This window comes from Cuculus canorus, chromosome 13 (assembly GCF_017976375.1).
Source record: "Cuculus canorus isolate bCucCan1 chromosome 13, bCucCan1.pri, whole genome shotgun sequence".
Classification (NCBI taxonomy): domain Eukaryota; kingdom Metazoa; phylum Chordata; class Aves; order Cuculiformes; family Cuculidae; genus Cuculus; species Cuculus canorus.
Window position 1 is genome coordinate 18348357 of NC_071413.1, and position 20040 is coordinate 18368396.

At 37.7% G+C, this 20040-nt stretch overlaps 1 protein-coding gene across 3 annotated transcripts in view; it reads right to left on the reverse strand.

Moving 5' to 3' along the window:
• CDH8 (cadherin 8) overlaps nucleotides 1-20040 on the reverse strand; it is a 226884-nt gene that overhangs the window by 17047 nt on the left and 189797 nt on the right. For all 3 annotated transcript variants that reach the window (XM_054078926.1, XM_054078923.1, XM_054078924.1), the window contains exon 11: nucleotides 16881-16998. In XM_054078926.1, coding sequence (XP_053934901.1) covers nucleotides 16881-16998 — 118 coding nt within the window. The remainder of the gene's footprint in view (nucleotides 1-16880; nucleotides 16999-20040) is intronic.

Genomic DNA, 20040 nt, shown 5'->3' on the forward strand with positions numbered 1-20040 from the left:
TACCTTTTTCCTTTGAAAAGTGTGAACTTTAGATAATAGTCTGTATAATTTCTAGTTCTATTCCTTTGGAAAAGTCTGAACTTTAGATAATTGTCTCTTAAGTATTCTAAAACTTTCCTTTGACCTTTAGTCCAGCAGAGCTATAATCAAACACGCCTATGTGGTCACTTGCAGTCTACAGCAACTCTTGTATTTTTGTACCGTCGGTTTTTAACCCATTGGAGGAAGGACAGAAAACCTCTGCTGAAAGAGTAATGATGTAAAAACACACAGTGAGTCTGAAACAATACTGGTGTTATTAGAGAACGAGAGAATTAGAGAAAGAATTAGGATGTAGTACCTCCCTCTCTTTTTAATTTACATGGACTTAAGGCAAGTCAAACCAGGCAGCTTTTTGCTCTGGGTCTGTTTAAGCTACACAGTTAACACAACTGTCTGAACCGTACCCAACACACCTGATTTTAACCTTACCCGCTGTGATGCTGTGCCCATTTATCTCTCCTGAATCCCCTGTGCCACTTATGATTGACACTCCCATAATCTGAAGTAAATCCAGGCCAGTGAAGATGTAAGATATGCTAAAGCAGCGCTGGCTTTTGCCTCTCATTTTTCTCTTCTGCATTCAACAAGCCAGCCACAAACTTGTTTACTAATAATCACATTGCTTTGACATGCTTTACTTTATTCGGATCACATCACTACATGGCATGTGCATTGAATGGTACATCTGTAAAATGTAAGAATTAATGCAGGTTGCCAAGCTGTGGTCTAGAAAGAGAGATGAAATGGCTGTCAAATGTGCTTAGCATTAAAAATACATTATTAACACAGCAATTTGCATAGACTGATGGATCATTTTTGAAATCTACATATTCTAGTTAATTCCATTATCTTGTTATTTTAACCAGAAAGTTTCAGAAAGTCACACCGTGTTTTATAAGGTTTAGACAAAATAATGGCTACGTTTTGCATTTGAACCAAGAACTGTGCTTTGCTGTGTTTTCAGATTGCAACAAAATGCTGCAAAGATAAACAGAAAAGCCAAAATATCCCAAGGTTTTACCATCTGTATTTCTCTTCAGGGGTAATGGATTCTTATTCTTATTTTTGATATGAATGCATACTTCCAAGAGCAGTCTGGGAGGCAGAACTACGGAAAGATAGGTATCTAATGCCCTTAGGTCACTGTGAGAATTACAGTTTTACATTACATTGATTCGGGATTCTCTTATGTGCAGACTTAAATATCAAGCAGATTCAAGGAAATTTATAGTATTTTTGGTAGGTGTTGGAAGATTTCTATGAATTCCATCCTATGTTCTTCATCTTCCTCACTCCACACACATCCCTCAGTTCTTACTTCAGTGACTTACTACTGGAGCCTGGAAAAGTTCAGAGTCTTTATGAATAAGAAGACAATCACAGATGTTTGAACTTCACAGAATCACAGAATCGCCAGGTTGGAAAGGACCCACTGGATCATCGAGTCCAACCATTCCTAACACTCCCTAAACCATGTCCCTCAGCACTTCATCCACCCGTTCCTTAAACACCTCCAGGGAAGGTGACTCGACCCCCTCCCTGGGCAGCTGTTCCAGTGCCCAATGACTCTTTCTGTGAAGAATTTTTTTCTAATATCTAGGATGTAGAATCATAGAATGATTTGAGTTGGAAGGGACCTCAAAGCGCATCCAGTTCCACCCCTGCCATGGGCAGGGACACCTCCCACTGGATCAGGGGCTCCAAGCCCCATCCAACCTGGCCTGGAACCCCTCCAGGGATGGGGCAGCCACCACTGCTCTGGGCAGCCTGGGCCAGGGCCTCCCCACCCTCACAGCAAAACATTTCTTTCTAAGATCTCATCTCAATCTCCCCTCTTTTGTAAGCTGTGAATACCATAGTAAGAAAAATAAAACTTAAGCTGGAACATTTTGGTTTTCAAAGGTGATGTGTTCTTGCCATTGAAATGACGCTCTAAACAACTTAACATCCACTTCACCATGCCATGAGAATTGTCCTTTCTGTTCCAGTGCTGAATGGAACACACGTGTGCACAGTACGAATTTAAACCAGTTTACCAACAGATCATACAACAGTCCTTTAAATCTGGAATTGGACCCATCAACCATATTGAAGTTTTGTTACAAAAGTCAGAGCCAAATTCCAGTCGTACCAATGTATTTCTATTATACTATTATTTTTTTTTATAACAATCACTTCAAAATACAGTGGCAGAAAGCAACCACTAGACTATAAAAAACCCAACCAGATTTTATTGGAACGCTGCCTATTTGTACAGGTGTAATAAAGGTCTTGTCAGCACTTCTATTCCAAAACGCCGATTTTCAGGGATTTATAACTCTGACATAGCAACTTACTATGGGAAGGAATTTTGAATGTGTACTTGCTGAAAAAGAGCACTGAAAGTTGAATACGGCTTACACTGGCTGAGGCATTTTAAGTCAGAAAATAAATTTTAAAAAAATTGACTTAAATTTTTCTTGAGCTGGTGCCACTTAAGGAAAAAAAAAAGTGTCTTTCATTTTTAGAGTGCCGGATCCTCCAGTTCTTATATATGCAGAACTCCCTTTAACTTTAGTCAGAATAATTTTTGTGAGAGAACTGAAAGGAGTGCCATTATAAATTTTTGTAAATGTCATCAAGAGTTATATTAGCTTTTTGTAATTTGAAAAACTGAAATGCTATGGTATAAGATTGCCGCTGGGCACACAGGCAGCATAGTAATGACTTTTTGAAGACATTCTCATATGCAGATTACATATAGCAATAACAATTTGTTATCATCAGGCCATTAATGGCAGTAATTTATACCTCTGTCTTACACCCAAAGTACACACATAATGTCTTATTATACGCACACCTCTTGGTGAGGATGTGTCTCCCATTGTGAAGACTAATGGTCATTTGAAGTGCAGGGAACAGCAAAATGCATCCAGAGAGGGACTTTCAGTAAAAACATTTACCTGTCTATCAAGTGGAACAGATTGTACAAAGTTTTCAAATGAAACGTTCCAGATAGTCTTGGGAAGATTTCTGCACACCATGTAAACATTACATAGAGAAATCCAAAGTTCCAAACTAGCATGCACAGTCAGATTCCTGAGAATCAAAGCAGGTCTACAGGAACACAAGTGCACGTGCATTTAGAGTTCAAGACTGGGACATACTGTAAGACCCTAAGTTTGCTGTATATGTTGCATGACCCAACACATAACTTGGAAAGAAGAAGGAGCCAGGGAAAGACGTCAACATCCAAATTCTGTCTCACCGCTGTGGAGACAGTACAAAGTCAATGCTTATATTGATAAATATCTGCAACCTACAGCCTCAGTTCATAAGAAGTTCTAGAACTTTCAGAGTCACAGACAGGCTGAGGTTAGAACGGACCTCTGGAGGTATCTGGCCTACCATCCTGCTCCAGCACAGCTACCTAGAGCCCAGGACCAGCTTTTGAACATCTCCAAGGACAGTAAAATACTTGTTAGTCACAACCGAAACGTGTGTGCTACAAAACAGAGGACATCTTATTCATTCGATCTCTCTATATCAACCAGAGAAGTTACAACGTAGAAATATATAATGGATTTCTGTGCTAAGAGAACAACTTGCATATCACAGTGAAATTGTGCCTTGCTGTATTCTAATTCATGACGAAGAGTCTGACAAAGTACAAATGAAGTGCGTAGGCAGAAGCTGCAATGAAAATATGAAGCAAGATCATATAAAAGTATTAGGAGAGACTAGGCATGCAGTGGCTACAGAGAATACATATCAATATGTCAAAAATCCCTCCATAGTCACAAAAGAAAACTTAAATACTGAAAAAGGAGAGCAGAAAAAACCCAACAGATGCTTGGAGAAAGATACACGTTTCCTTACTGGGAAACAGAAAGGAAGAAAGATTAAGAAAAATAATTTTTTTGTGTAAACAAAGCTAAGTTCTTTGTACAAAGTTTTGAAGCAAGTGGTTCTGCTAGAGAGTCTGCATTAGAAATCTACATAATGTTTTTAGCAAATACATCTTTTGGTCTTGCAAGTTAGCAGAAGACAAGCACAAAATATGAGAAAATTCATTAATTATTAAAATAATATTTTTCACATTTAAAAATAGAAAATAGGAGTACCAAGACAGAAGTTTTGATGCGGGATAGATAAAAGTGCTGTAGAAGGGAATGTACAGTGTAGAACTGAGTCTAAATCACCTTTCTGTGTATTTAGTAATCTTGCTTGTATCAAAGATACAACACGGCTCTAGCTACAGCTATCATTAAACTGAGCTTTGCCATTTCCTTCCCTCGGCTGCAGAATAACTTCTGTTTTCTAACTGAGAGTTTCAGAAAAATCCGAAGAGACACTGTAATGCACTCTTGAAAATTTCAGTCTTCGCCGATCCTTCGGGAGCTGCCAACGGGAGCCATTAATGTCAGATACGAGCATCGGATGAGTGTTTGAAAAGAACGTCTGCAGTGTATGCATGGCACAATGACAGGCACAGTGATTAAATGACTTGTCCAAAATCATTCAGGATACCTGTAACCAAGCTATACAAAACTATTCTGACCTCCAGAACAGTTCCTTAACCAAAGAACTTAACCCATCTCTCCCGTAGAGTGTTCTTAGATCACAAGGTCTTAATCTTTATAGGGGTGAACATTGTATAATTTACAGAAGGCTCATATATAATGGACGAAAATGTTATAGAAAGTGACACGATGGAGTTAAGCAAGGTTAGGGAGTGACAAGTTCAAAAAGGCTACATGAAACCTTTCTTATTTCTTACTCTTTCCTATACCCTAGATGTTACCTTTAAGTTTAGGCTAGACCAAGGGAAAGTTTCCTGACAGAACACAGACAAAACCAAACAGTTTTATGTGTTTTTATGAAAGTGATGTGAAACTATAATGTCATTTATCACATTCTGAAACTTAGAAGAAAAAAATCAGTGTTCATGTTCAAGACATTCCAACACTATAGAATACAGCAGTGTACTTTCATCAACAGTCAGTGATCCATTATTGATGCTCCTTTTAGGGTTAGTGAATGCAATACCTAACTCCATTCAAAATTCCACAGAAAAGACTTTATTCCTGACTTATCTCTCATTATAGATTTGGATATATGAATAAAAAAACCTTTTATAGTGTTGCACTGCTCAAGAATGTGCCTAGCCCTTAGCCTATAGCAAAGTGAACGTTCCTTCCTCCAACCCAGTTTAAGTCGAGCTGGGGGGCAGTCTGACTTTGCTGCCTTAATGTAGGTAGAGAGCTACTGCGGCTTTGTTGATTCACTGTAACCTGACTATGCAGCCATCCATGGTACCTTCGAAGGACCCCACTAGCTCTCTCTCTCTTCAACACCATCAAGCAGACATCTGGTCCTTTTCTTGAAGTTCTTCTATTTATCTCTCGCTAACAAGCTGGCTTATTAACTCACTTCAAACAGGGGCCCATCTTCACTCCCTCTATAATCAGCACTGATTACCAAGTATGCACATCCTATCATTTTAGAAGATGCAAACTCTCTCCCCAGACCAGACAGGTCAAATTATGTGTTTCATTTATTTTCTGCATTTGGCTCAGTATGTACGATCTTTGCATTTAGTAAAATCACGGACTTTACCTCTTTTCTGGCCTCTGAATGCATTGCCTTCTAGGCGTATTTACTTTATAAATATTCAGTAATAATAATTACATAAATATGTCACTAATTACTGGATGCTTGCCAAATAAAATACATCCTAATTAGATTGAATTAAATGAAGACCAACAAAGTGACTCATTTTACAACAAGGCCACCCATACAAATTACAAAATCAAAAGTTGATGGGAAAATACCTTAAGTGGTACAAAAAAACCCTTAATCAACAGAATAAAAGCTTTGTCCCCTTTATTCTTTAAAGCTTGACGTGAGAAGCTCTAGTCAAAGTCATTAGAAATCTCAGATCTCCTTCAGTTTGTCACTGCTGTTTGGTCTTGCCAGAGAAATACAGCCCGTTCTTGCATAGTGACCTCTTTTAAAGGAGTCAGGAGGAAAGGAAAGGGTTTGGAATAAATGTGACCACACCAGAAAGAATACAGGAAAATGTACAGACATAGGGTTCACATTATAATCAATGTAATATTATAATCAATGTAATGGTGACTTTGTAGGAAGAATGACTGTGATTCTGATAATAATTACTTCCTTCCTCTATACCACTTGCGTAATTTCGTTCAAAACATGGTCAACCTGATCTTTGTCCTTCTAATTCACACTATAATATTAATTGTGCAACAGTTTGTCAGACAAGCCTTGAGGCTTAATGTCAAAGATTAAAATGTCTATTTTAATGGAGAGACTATATACAAAGAGTCTGGATGCTTTATATCTGTTATAATAACAAAAGGAGATTTTTCACTAATCAAAGGAAGATTTAACAGCTAGTATGTGATGACTCCTGATTATATTATTTTCACTTTTAACCTGTTTAGATTCTTCCTCTAGTAGAAGAGTGCTGGGGTTCTTCTAGTCTTTGCTACAACTGAAACTTTAAAATGGGACTCCCATCTAGTTTCTCATTAAGTGACAAAAGAAAAGTACAATCAGAGCAACTAATGCATTAATTGTTATTCCTCCTCAACAGCCTGTGTTTAGAGCATGATAAAACAAAGAAACATTCCGTTATGAAAGTAACCAATAAATGTGAAGGGTGCAAAAATAGTAAGAAAACAGGTCTTGTGCTGTAATTACCAATTGGGGTCTTAGAGAGAAAATCCAAATATTCAAAGCAAAGCAAAACCTAAGAGTGAATTGAAAATAGAGGAGGACGTCTGACGATGCAGTATGTCTCTGTGAAGGGTGTAGAGGCTCTACCAGAACTTCCTTCCTGCTATTCAATGAATTAAACCCATTGACAAGAACTTGAACATAGTCAGCACATTGTCTATGAACACTTCCACTGCAGAAATTCTTTCCTGAAGGAAACCTGGAGGAGTTAGATCCACCTATGAAACCCCAGAAGTGGTAGTTGGGCAGAAATCTCCTAACATGCTTTCAGAAGATAGCTGGCTGAAAATCTGTAAACTTATCTCCAAATATTCTGTATCTTCTTAATTATAAATGTGAAATACTTCTAGAATAAAATTATCATGAGTTGTGTTAGCTTTCAAGGAATTATGTTTTTAAAGCTCTCAGGGAACTTTTGACGGTTAAAGGGCTATTGGAGCAATGTTTCATTGGAAGACAAATTCCAGAGAAATGGCGCTATGGATCCTACTGTTGTCCTGATAGCACTTAGTTAAATTTCGTACTCGTTTGGAACAACGCCTTTCTGTCTGCTAAGCAATTCATTTGTGAGACACCGATTTAATGTTTATTTTCTCCATTATGCATATGAAATTAAGTCACACTGAAGACTCAATTTGTTCTTATCTCTGTTATTTCTTTCATCTATGTTCCATTTTATTACTAAAATAGATTTATTTTCATGCTAATTTGCTGACCAAATTATTTTCCAATTCTATTTTATTTTCATAACCTTTTATCCCTTACTTAGTCTTTTAAAGTCACAGCAGTGTTGCTCACTTTTCTTTAGTTTTATTATGAAATTAAAGAAATAAACTGGAAAAAGAGAAATAAGTCCGTTACACTGTCTGAGCATGGTAAAACCCCTACTGCAGGAAAATTCACAGCTGTCCAATCCCTCTCCTCATCATGAGTAAGCGCTGTTGTACATATTGTGCACAACACTGACCTCATATCTTTTTTCATTCAGATCACATCTGGTTCTTAATTAGTTTGATTTATAAAATGAAACATAATTGATGTGTTGTCGACATTGTGTTGTTAGCAGCACAAATAATAAATTAAAAATAAGAACGAGTGAAGTAAAAGTGTCTTCTGTCATGTATGCATAATAGTGTGCTGCATGTATACGGTCTTATTCTGTATTTCATCACTCACACGTTGTTTTGGGCTGGGTCATGTTTCCATCAATGTCCTACAATAGCTATGTAATTGTGATCGATTCGTATGATAAATCTGCAAGGATGTGACGCTGTGGAAGGCAGTCTTATTTTCCAATGCGCATATGCAACTCCTCTCTATTTGTCTGAAAGTTTGTATTTGCGAGGCTTGGAAAGAAGTTGTCATCACAAAGCTAAACTAAAACAGGACTGAAAGGTTAAACAGCATTTGGAAAAGAAGTGCTCCCAGGGAAGCACTTTGTCAGCTGCAAAACTATAAAAAGGAGAGACGTGCTGGGGAACACAGCAGAGCTGAAGAAGAGCCTAAAGATGCCTAAAAGAGGACAATCGGCTTACCAGATGGCCCCCTCCTCGCTTGTTCATTCATCAGGTTGGCCTGTCCAGTCGAATGAAGACTTGATGGATCGCATCTGGCTTAGGGCGGAGGAGAGAGGGAATCTGTCTGGAGCCCTGCATCCTGAATACAGGAGAGGAGTGAATAAGGTTTCAGATGGACAGAACAGACAGGACGGTCAAATTGTGGAGGAGCTTGGGAGCTGAGTTGGCCTTTGAGGAGCTGATTCTACTTTTCTGGCATTCATTTTCAGCTAGAAAAGCTCTGTGCACCGAGAAGGATTCATTTCTTTAGCCCACTGAAGTGGTGAAAAGCCTATAATGATTGTAAGAAGGTGTAAATCGTCCAGACAGGGCTAAAACATATATTTGCAGAGGAATTGCACTTAGTCTCCACTTGTTTTGTGGTTCTAACTGGGAATCCAGAAAGAGCCATGATCTGCATGCAAGAAGAAAGATGGGAAAGACAGCAGAAGTAGATGTCAGTGAAGGAAGAGGTAGACAAAGGACGGGAGTGGAAAAATGCTCGTTTCCCACATACATTGAAGTAATCTTCACTTCAGAAAATAACATCAATTGTTCTATGCCCCGGAAGTTGTTTCAAATCACACTCAATTGATATTCACCATCAAGGAAAAATAGAACATCAGGGAATAACAGAACACAATCCGTAGTAATGATAGTAAAGGAAGAGGGAGAAAAGGAAGCAGAAAGCTATCATGTATGAAAGATATATACTGCAAATATTTTCACTGACACTGTCAGACTAGATGGGACTAACACTACTGCACCATGGAAAAGCGTAACCTTGCTAGGACCACAAAACAGTACAGTAGAAAGGAGTTGAATATATTACTTCAACTGCAATGTGAAGGCATACAATGAAAATGGAAATGCATTTGCTGCCTGGCAAGACAGAACTTCTGAGCATTACTGGGATATATTGGAGTCCCTTGCTAATACTATCATTTAACTGAAATTCTACCAGCCTTCTAGAATTTGAGACTAGTCTAAAGATCTATAGTACCGATTTCCACCTCATGTTGCTCACCACTTTATCACTAGCAGAAAGGGCTCATCTTTTCAAGTCTTTAGACACAGTCTATTACTTCACAGGATGACATTACATCTTAGAATTCTGTCAGATATGTAAATAAGCAAATTGATTACTTTTCCTACAAAGAATGATCTAACACAGTTTCCTATCCAAAGCAGTTTCAATGAGGTCGATTGTCTAAGGACTAAGGATGAAGAATCCTGAAAATAATAAATAATGAACCACATTTCCCCTGCAATAAGAACAAATTATTACAGGGACTCAACACTTACCACCGAATGCACAATCATTCACTCCAGGAAAAGTATTTGTGCTGCCTGAATAACACTTTTTTTGTATATTAATTGAGTGGAAGGTAGAATCTGTCTTTTCCTTTTTTCAGACCATGACATCCCTGCCTTCAGTGAGGGAGCTAAGGGAACGCAGTGTTCTCTTATCACCACACACTGGATCAGAATTCTTAAATGCTTTCCAGTACACAGACCAAGACACACCTGAGACGTCATACTTAGAAAGGTACTCGGGCCCAACAGTGTGGTATAACTTGTAGAACGTCTTTAGAATGTGGTAGTTCAGACCTATAAACCCCATTTAGTTTTTAACTGGGAAAGGTAAGTATGCATCTGAAATAGAATTAAGAGGTTTTTGAAATATGATTTCATGTTAGAATAGTCAAAATCCACAGAACTAAAATGTTTCATGAAGTTCAGCTATGTTAACTATGACAATTTGTTTTGATAAAACTTAAGACCTTTCCAGCCAGCAAAATATCATCTTCTTTATGCTTCCTTGTTTTTAACTTCTAAAACTTACAATTTGTAACATATGCAAAAAAGAACTTATTTAACAAAATCTTTCAACCACACTAGAAAGGAAATCTTTCAATAATTTTATATTAACAATTCCATTATTAACTATATCATTCATTTAAAAAATCAATAATCTGAGGTGGCTCTGGTATCCTCAGTTTATAAAAGTGTTGAACTTTGCTATTTAAACAGCTCCAGTTTTAATGCCATGCTGAGAAAATGATTGATAGTGTGATATTTATAATGCATTTTTTCACACTATGAACTCCTGGAGAAGCACAACGTGTGCCTGTGGATGGCAGAAGCTGGCAGAGAAGTGCCAGGTTACAGGTTAGTTTGTGTTTGTTGGGTTTTTATCTATTGGAATAATTTATCATTAACTGTCCTTTTTTCGCAGTGAATGCACCTCGCTATGCAAGTATTCCTTGTGATCCCTGATGACAAAACTATGCCTATTAAGAGAGATGTTGATCAATGCTGTTTCCTAGACTATGCAGCGTAGTCTTTCACAATTTTAGATAAGTCTTCTATATGTTATTCGCACCACTAATGTTGACAAACATGGTAGAAAAATGTATAGGATGCATGACACATCCATGATCCCATCACTTAATTCTACTTTTCAGGAAAACCACTAACAAGGATGTGATTTTGTAAGTTTTAGAATTGTGCTTTGAAAGTCTAATTATTGGCATATAAAAGAAATGGGATGATAATTAAACACATTAGAAGGATATAAGCATGGCTTTCCCTAGAGAATTGCCATCGCGAAACACCCTGTGGCGTGAGTGGCAGCTGGGCCACCACGTTTCCCGGGGCTCTGGAAGAACTACATGAAGCTGCAAAAACGTATGAGGATTTAGTGCTCATATCCAAGGGACCATATGGGCCCTGCTATCCTAGACGTACACTGTACGTCCATCAGGAAATGATGGGTTTAATGATGTCCCTGCTAAGGCAATTTGTACCTGAGGTCAGTGGGTTAACTTTGAAATTGGGTAAAGTAGAAGAAGGGTAATGAAACAGCAATGCCACCTCTTAGCTCTTGGAGGGACACATTGGGAAAGAAAAGTCAATCAAAAGCACAGAAGAGCTTCAGCTGGCAGCTGAGACAATGGCAGAGAGACTCACCGAGAAATGCAAGAGGAAACCGATGCAGGGAAAGAAACTCATCTTAATGCCTCAGAGTTACTCTTGTGGGAACAAAAGACTCACCCTCCAGGTATGCATCTGACAGGTGCTGCTAAAAATATTTCCAGGAAAAAGAGGAGGAGAAAAAAATCTAGGCTTTACTACACTAAAACCACAATGACACAGAAGTGCTTGCAAAAACGAAGTAGGGCTGATCATTTGGGCTTATTATTTCGGATATCTAGAAGAGAGGTTGGGTGTATTTGTCTTCTCTGGCTATTTCTAAATAGTTTAGAAATATTTAGTTACTAATGGTAAAGAGGTGATGAGAAACAGCAAATATTTTAGAATAAGATGTGCAATAGTATACAAAGGCATGCATTTGTATACTAGTGATTGAAGTGATTATACCAGGCTATTTCCTTTTAAATACCTGACACATTCCTTACACTTTCGAGGCAGCACAATGACATAAGTGACAGATTAAACTTGCTAGACAGAAAGAACAAAAGAAGTGGACATTTAAACATGAACATTCCTGGAGCTATTATAGGTATCTTAGGTATAACAGACTATATGTGGCTGAGAATTAATATTAAGATCATTATAGAGAACCAACAGAAAAGTTCTTCACTGTATATATATATGAAGTATATATAATGCTGTAATTTAGAAAGAAAAAAAGCCACATTTCTTTATTATGCATTCACTAAAATCAATTTGGCCGGAATTCAGAGCTCAAATCACCAGAGGGACAGGGAATATTTTGGGCAGAGGGGAGGCTGATTACTTATAAGGCGAATAGACTTCTGCAGGAATACGAACGTGTACCATTAAGATGGTTCTCTCAATCCTAAGAGCTGCCTGCGTTCCAAGCCATGTTCCTGTCATTGTTTCTACCATATAAGACCTACTAAAAGGTATGTAATATCACATTTATACAGTAGAGATGCACCATTTCTTCTATAAGAAGAGTTACTGCATCCAAAGGCACTGTAGAACATTTGATTCAGGGCTCATTCCATTAGGAAACAGAATTTGGCGTAAGAAAAATAGAATAGCGATGGAAACATCTTTTGGGCAAAACTTTAAGCCTTTTTACCTCATGGCAAAGATGTACTTGCTGGGTTTTGAAAGTAAAAATTGCATTGGCAGCATATCAAAATGTTTGCAACTGTGGAAACACAAAAGCTTTTATCACAAAATTCTGTTCCCACTTGAACAATCTAAGGAAACCACAAGAACATTAGGAATTCAATGCTGAAAACAGGTATTGGTGTGAGAGTATTGTTTGGGAAGCAGGAGATGATCTATGAAATGGCATTAGATTTTAGGTAATGCTTTGTGAAGACCACTCACCTGAAAAAAAGAATGTCAACAAATGCTAATTCCATCTCCAGAACTCTCATTTCTATTTACTGATGCCATGACAGTGCAAAATCCTCATTAGTTGTCTAAATTCCTGACAGTATTTTGTCATTTATTGTGATCCCACAGCTTCTTGGAAGGGTTAATTCCATTCAGCTAAGGAACCTACAACACAGTGTTGAAGTGCACCAACACCTGCCTAAACATCAGCTAATTTCAACTCAAGTTTTTGTTGTTGTTTTTTTTCTGGTTTAAACTTCGTCAGGAACACTACACAAAACATCATTTTCATTTTTTCCCATTTCTGCTCCAGCACAAATCCTGTGAAAAGTTAGTGACCAGACAGTCTGTGTGACTTGAGGCAGTCAGGGACTTGTTATGCCATGGAGTCACGCATTTAGGCACCAGGACTGACACAGAAAATCTTACATAATTTTCATGTTGCGTTGACGTATTAACTTCTTAAATTTTTATCACATAACTTTGTTTGTGAAGGGATAAAAGTTTATGTATCTGGTAATGTAAATGATCAGCGTCCCTTGTGTTACAGTTTGAGAGTAGGATTGCTTTACTGCAGATCCTCACCAGGTGCCCACTTAGCCAAGGCCTAAAGCCTACTCAGTAACAGACATTTGAGCTTAGAAAAGAACAGATCAGGAGATATGAGAAAGAGATATCGCTAAGAGATGCTCCAGAGACGTTTAAATGTACATTTTACATCACTTGCACCAGAAAGGCACTAAAGCCTCCACAGTTTTGGGCAGCTTCTCCACAGATGGGATTGTACACGTGCAAATCACAGAATCATACAATACTTTGGGTTGGAAAGGACCTTAAAGCCCATCCAGTTCCACCCCCTTCCATGGGCAGGGACACCTCCCACTGGCTCAGGCTGCCCAAGGCCCATCCAACCTGGCCTTGAACACCTCCAGGGATGGGGCAGCCACAGCTTCCCTGGGCAACCTGGGCCAGGGCCTCACCACTCTCATGGTGAAGAAATTCCTCCTTCTGTCCAGTCTAAATCTGCCCCTCTCCAGTTTATACCCATTGTCCCTCATCCTATCCCCTATGTAAAACAACCCTTCCCAGCTTTTTTGTAGCTCCTTCAGGTACTGGAAGGTCGCTATAAGGTCTCCTCAGAGCCTTCCAAATTTAACAGACCAAACTAATAAACTAACAAAGGACACATTTATTTAATTTCAAGGAATAAACTCTGCTATGATCACAGGATAATTTTTAAAATACATAATAGAATCTTAGGAGAAGTGTTTTGGGTTTTTTTTGTGCTTTCTGATTAAGATACAGCTTCATGTCACTCAGCTAAAGTTCTCTGGCAATAACAACGTAGCCAGTCATAATATTAATAGCATATTTGGGCAGCGCAGTTAATGACTGAAGAATTATGTAAACTTAGTTTGGGGCAACCAGGAAAGTTTAAATAATAAAATTAGCCTGTAGGCAACAAGCTAAATTAATTAATGGTTATAGTCACATTCCATATAGAAAGAGAACATTCCAAAGTGCATGTATTTTAATTCCAAATTACAGGTATTATGTACATTCTTTAGTATGAGGGACAGAAACAGAACATCACGGCTTTCTTCTCATGGCAAATGCCAAACTGCACTATTTGTGTATAAGTGCGACCAGATAACACCATTACTCTGGGAAGCAGAGAAGTAATTGCCAAATGCCACGATGTTACCTAAAGCACAAAGGAAGAAGAACCCAGAAGAGTAGTATCATTGCACAAACACTCTTGAGGAAGGGGAGTTTTGTTTATCCCTGCACTTAAAAGAATTTTGGAGAAAGGCAAGGTATGAAAAATTGTTTAAAGAAAACAAAAAAACATTACTAATTCTAGCAAATAAAAATTGGTTTTCTATATTAGGTTTGCTGAGAAAATGCAATCTATTTATAATATCCGTAAGAGGATAGCATTTCTTCAGCAGCCATCAAGTCAGTCGCTGCTGTCTTGAAGAATCTGGCAGGGCCAAGAATGTGGGAGAAAGCTGAGGCTGAGGTCACAGTCAGGAAGAGTCAAGGATTTTGCCCACCAGCATGAGGGAACGTTTTTTGTTGCCAAACCTAAGTGGGTTGTGCACTGTTCTGATTCTCAGAAACACAACCCTCCAGAACTGAGAGTACGGTTTGTTATAGACATTTCCTTACATTGCTTCTAATAAACTGCACCACTTTTGGACAGCCCAGACACTCATCACTACAACTAAGGAGAAATATGACATGCCAGTTCAGATTTTTTAGGAATACTGGAGTTCTTTCAACAAGAACAGTCACTCGTACTTATCTAGCAGATATGTGCAAGAGAAAGTCACGAGGAAGTTCATTGTTTGAGTGGCATAACTAAATAAAGACTTACTAAAGATTTGTGATGTTTAAATGACATGAAATCTCACCTTAACAAAATTATACTCTGATTTTGGCTTTGACAGGAATATTTGCTTCCTGTGGGAGTCATTTTCTAGCATCAACCATGGACTGCATCCCTGGCTAAGCAATCTTGATAGAAAAACATAGTATGCATAGTTAGAATTTTATTCTTGGATACCGAGAGATTAAATCAGAAAAGTCACTTTAAGTGGATTTTTAATTTCAAGAGATTTCAGTTGGTTGTTTTAAGAAGATTTATGCATTTAACAGATTCAAATGCATTAAGATTGTGTACGACTGAGTGGTGATGTTGTAACAAAACTGAACTTATTTTTCTAACCCATGTTATAGAGAAAGGTTCCTCACTTCCATTCCGATCAGGAGTCGTTTTGCCATTGGCTGTGACTAGGAGCCAGAGTGGGTCTTAAACAGATAACAGATTGCAAGGACAAAGCTAATTGGTGATGTGAGACAAGTATTTAAACATGAAGAGAAATGCTAAGACCTTTTTTACTTTATCATGCTGTGCAAAGCAAACCACCTCACATTTACAATGCTTAATTCGCTTTGTGTTACCCTACTGATGACTATGAAATGCATTTTGAAGAGGTTTATCTTCTCCTAAACGTGCAGAACACGTAGAGAGACTTATTTCCTACATGAATGTACAAATATAAGTAGAGACACACTTGAATGCTATAAGAGAAAAAACACATCTAATGAAAAGAAAAATTTAAGATATATTTAAGAAGATTTAAGAATTTAGAGTATAATTTAACAAAACGGTGCCATCATTCTTCTTGGTTGGAACAGCTAGAATAAAAAATGAAAACAGCATTTTCTTAGTTGACATTTTGTGTATTAATTATTTTTACACTCGTGTACTTACACCTCACACATACATCTTCCCATTAGTACTGCACTACCTAGGGACTTCCTTCATTACCATTTCAAATAAGAGAAACAAGACTGAATTTGACTAATATTTCTGACAGGACAGTGCTTAATTTAAAAATAAATAAATAAATAAATAAGCAAGCCAAGATGGAAAACCTTGCTGAATATTTAAATACAAATACATAAATCTCTGTCTTTAGCATTCTTGTGATCATTCCTAGCTCTTTCCCACATGACCTTCAAATATATCTGAGTGCCAAAGAAAATGATCACTGTAAATTTATTGCTCAACAATATTAAATGGGTGATTTTTTCCATCATGCGGGAAATTCCACTTCTATAGTACTACAAAATGATGTTATGCCCTTCCAGAAGTGCTCTAAAGCACAGCGATACAAAGTGCCCTTCTGGGCTTTGCTGACCTGGCAGTTTTCTCCTTCTAGCAAAAGTGCCTAACTGAAATATTTTGGGACCCTCATACAGACAACAAACCTGCTCAAAAAGTATTTCTTTGGGGGGATTTAGTAGATACTTAATTTTATGCTCCCATCTATATCCAGTCAATGCAGGATCAACAATTCTTTATCAACACTGTTTCAGATTTTCATCTTACAGCATATCTCTGGAATTTCAAATTGACAGAAATAAAACAGGCTGTAAATCCATCCTTTCATTTTATTTAAGCCAGAGAGCTGTCTTCTGGATGCGAATTCAGTATTCAGTTCCTATTATCTTCTTCTTATCTACTCTACAGATAATGGAAATGGCTTAATAGCTATAAAGAAGGTACCATTAAACAGATTACATTGTAGTTGCCCAAAGGTAAAAAAACTGCTAAAGTAACTGGAAGTCAACACAGCAATTCAAACTAACTTGTTCCAAAACGCATTAGATATGTCTTATATTTACCTTCATTTTTCTTGATGGTGAAATTTGGATTGTTGACCATTTCAGGAAGAAGACTGTACAGGAAATAATGCCCATTTTTAGGATCATCTTTGTCGATGGCACTGACGATCTGAATTACCTACAACAGAAAATGCTCTCATTAAGTATTCACACTCCTGCTAAACAAACAGTATTGAAAAAAAAATCCATTCTATCAGATAAGTTCTCGCTTGTCTACATGCCAAATTAAAAATGCTAATTTATACTCTTGCAAGGCTTCTACCAAACTTAGACTGAAAGTCTAGGGAACAGGGACAGTATCCGGTCCATTTAAACTGTTTCCAGCAAGGATGCAGAGAATACGGAGAGAAAGGTACATAGGGAAGGCCAATAAAAACTGCTGCTGATGTAGGCAAATAATAAATTATTATTCGGCAATGACAAAGGAAAACTGTGTTTCAGAAAAACTATGATGCCAGTGCTGAGTCTTTCTTTCACATGGCCTCGCTTCTCACTGGACCAAATTACTGAATCTATCTTTAAGCCTTTCTTCCTTTTCCCATCATCATTTTTCTCTTCACTGAAATGTTCATTCACAGCTCCTGTACAGTGTGTCACCTCAGCCAAGTGACATCAGGTGCTACGCCGCACTTAGCTGCAAATCTTATTGGCTCATCAAAATCACAAGAAACACTGCTCCGGAATGAATAAAGTTCTTGCAGCTGGAAAGGCAGCAAGTACTTAAGTTAAAAATGGATTTCTGAAGAGACCTCTAAAGATTATCAAGCATCTAAAGATTATTTCATCTCTGGATTAGATTCCTGCACGCGTGTTGATCATAACATTAGTTATGGGCAGCCTGATCCAGTGGGAGGTGTCCCCACCCACGGCAGGGAGGTTGGAACTGGATGAGCTTTAAGGTCCCTCTCAACCCAAGCTGTTCTATGGTTCTACGATTAGTTGCTTCAGATCACGTAGCCAGTATTGGGCTTGAGCCTGAGAATATCTAGTACAAGCATTTTCTGTCAAATTAAGATTAGGCTTTAGGCTCTAAATTAAATATTTAATTTTAAAAAGATTAAAGGATAGAATCCTCTCTTGACTGCATTAATGAATTTTATACAGATGGAGGCAGAACTTCACCCAGTAGAACCATAGCTGACAAGACCCTTTCACTGTTTTAACGCTATGTTGAACATAACGGCATCCAGCCAGTTCTTTCTTCACCTTGAGGGTGAGGAGGCCCTGGCCCAGGCTGCCCAGAGAAGTCCCAGCTACCCCACCCCTGCCCCAGTCCAGCTTAGATGGGGCTTGGAGCCCTCTTATCCAGTGGGAGGTATCCCTGCCCATGGCAGGGGGGTTGGAATTGGATCATCTTTAAGGTCCTTCCAGCCCAAACCACTGATCCTGTGAATGATTTTATATTTTTAATTAACTTATAGTATGAATTTTTATACGAGAAAAAAGCTAATTTGAAAAAAGGAAAATTCAAAGTCTCCAATTAATTATTTTCTTAATTTTAACAAAAACTTAGTTATTTCTGTCCTATGTATGTTTGCTTTAAAATAGTATTATTAAAAAATAATTCCCAGAATAATGCAGGATACTGAGGTTAGAAAAGGAAGGAGTGTTTGGATAGTGTGAATAACTTTGAATAAACTTCATATGAATCACCTCATATTATATATATCAACAACCAGATTATCTGCATGGTATTTATCACTATTTACTTTCAATATTTATCAGAAAGGTACTGCGGTTGATATCTTCAAACAATTCAAAGTTTCATTGAAATATAAAAGCAAAGATTTTCATTTTAAAATGAGCTTTGAATTATTTTTTTTTTCAATATTTGGTGCAATTACTTTTGCTTCCAAGCATTTTCCAGAGAAGTAGAAACAAAGGCAACTATGGATCCAGATCCCGCCCTCAGAGCTGAATTTCAGTGCTAGTTAGCTCATGCTAGATGAGGTTTATATGAAATCTAATGAGAATTATTGACCTTTCCCATATCCATTGAATTCTGTAATATTTTTGTCTTACGTAGTTACTTTTGTGATGCCTAAAGCAACGGACCAATAATTTCTTGGACAATTAAATTCAAATTAGGAATTGCTACAAATTTCATTTTAAAGTGGAATAAAAAATGGAAACAAGGTCTGATCCTGTCCAAATTCATAGACTTATTCTTTAAATCGTCAATGTTTCATTAAAAAAATGCTAATAACAAATATTTTATACTGGTCTTACTGCAGAAGAAAAAACTATCAATCTGCATATGTTTACATATATGTTAATAGCCAATATCTGTTCTTTCTCCTGTGTTCTTCAAAAGTCAAATAAAGAATGAGATCTTACTAGATAACTGTGAGGAGCAATATCAAAACATAAATATTTGAAGTTCTGTGTGTAAAAAGATGTTTGAGCAGGTATTGTTATAGGCATACGGAATTATGAGACAACCTAAGGAGGAATTCAAGACAGAGCAGTCATAGGACATAGGTGAATAGTTTTATGCTGAAAGTGGAAAGATTTAGATGGGATGTTAGGAAGAAATGTTTTCCTGTGAGGGTGGGGAGGCCCTGGCCCAGGGTGCCCAGAGCAGTGGTGGCTGCCCCATCCCTGGAGGGGTTCCAGGCCAGGTTGGATGGGACTTGGAGCCCCTGATCCAGTGGGAGGTGTCCCTGCCCACGACAGAGGGTGGAACTGCGTGATCTTCGAGGTCTCGTCCAATCCAAAACATTCTATGATTCTATGAATTAATTCCTCACCCAATCAATTTCTGGATAGATCAGATTTACTATCAAAAATCTAATGGAAAAGGTTTTAGATTGTTTAAATACCACAGAAATAGATTCTTTTTTTTTTTTTTGGATATTTTCATCTGCCAATGTGGAAATCTTGATTTCAAACAGATGTATTAGAGGAGATGGACAAAAAAGTCTAACATAGCTTTTGCTGAAAGAAATACTTCTTCAATGTAACAGCTGCAGAACGGATCCTAGAGACCTACAGAGTATGGATAAACATAAACAACTGAAAAATATATAAGCAGATGTTGTCTGTCCCACTGCAGAGATGGACCTGTTTACAGATGTGGAACACTTTCATCTCGCTCTTTGCACAGGTGTAAGGTACCAAAATATTCACATGGGGCCAGGGCAGGACTTGTTAATAGCAA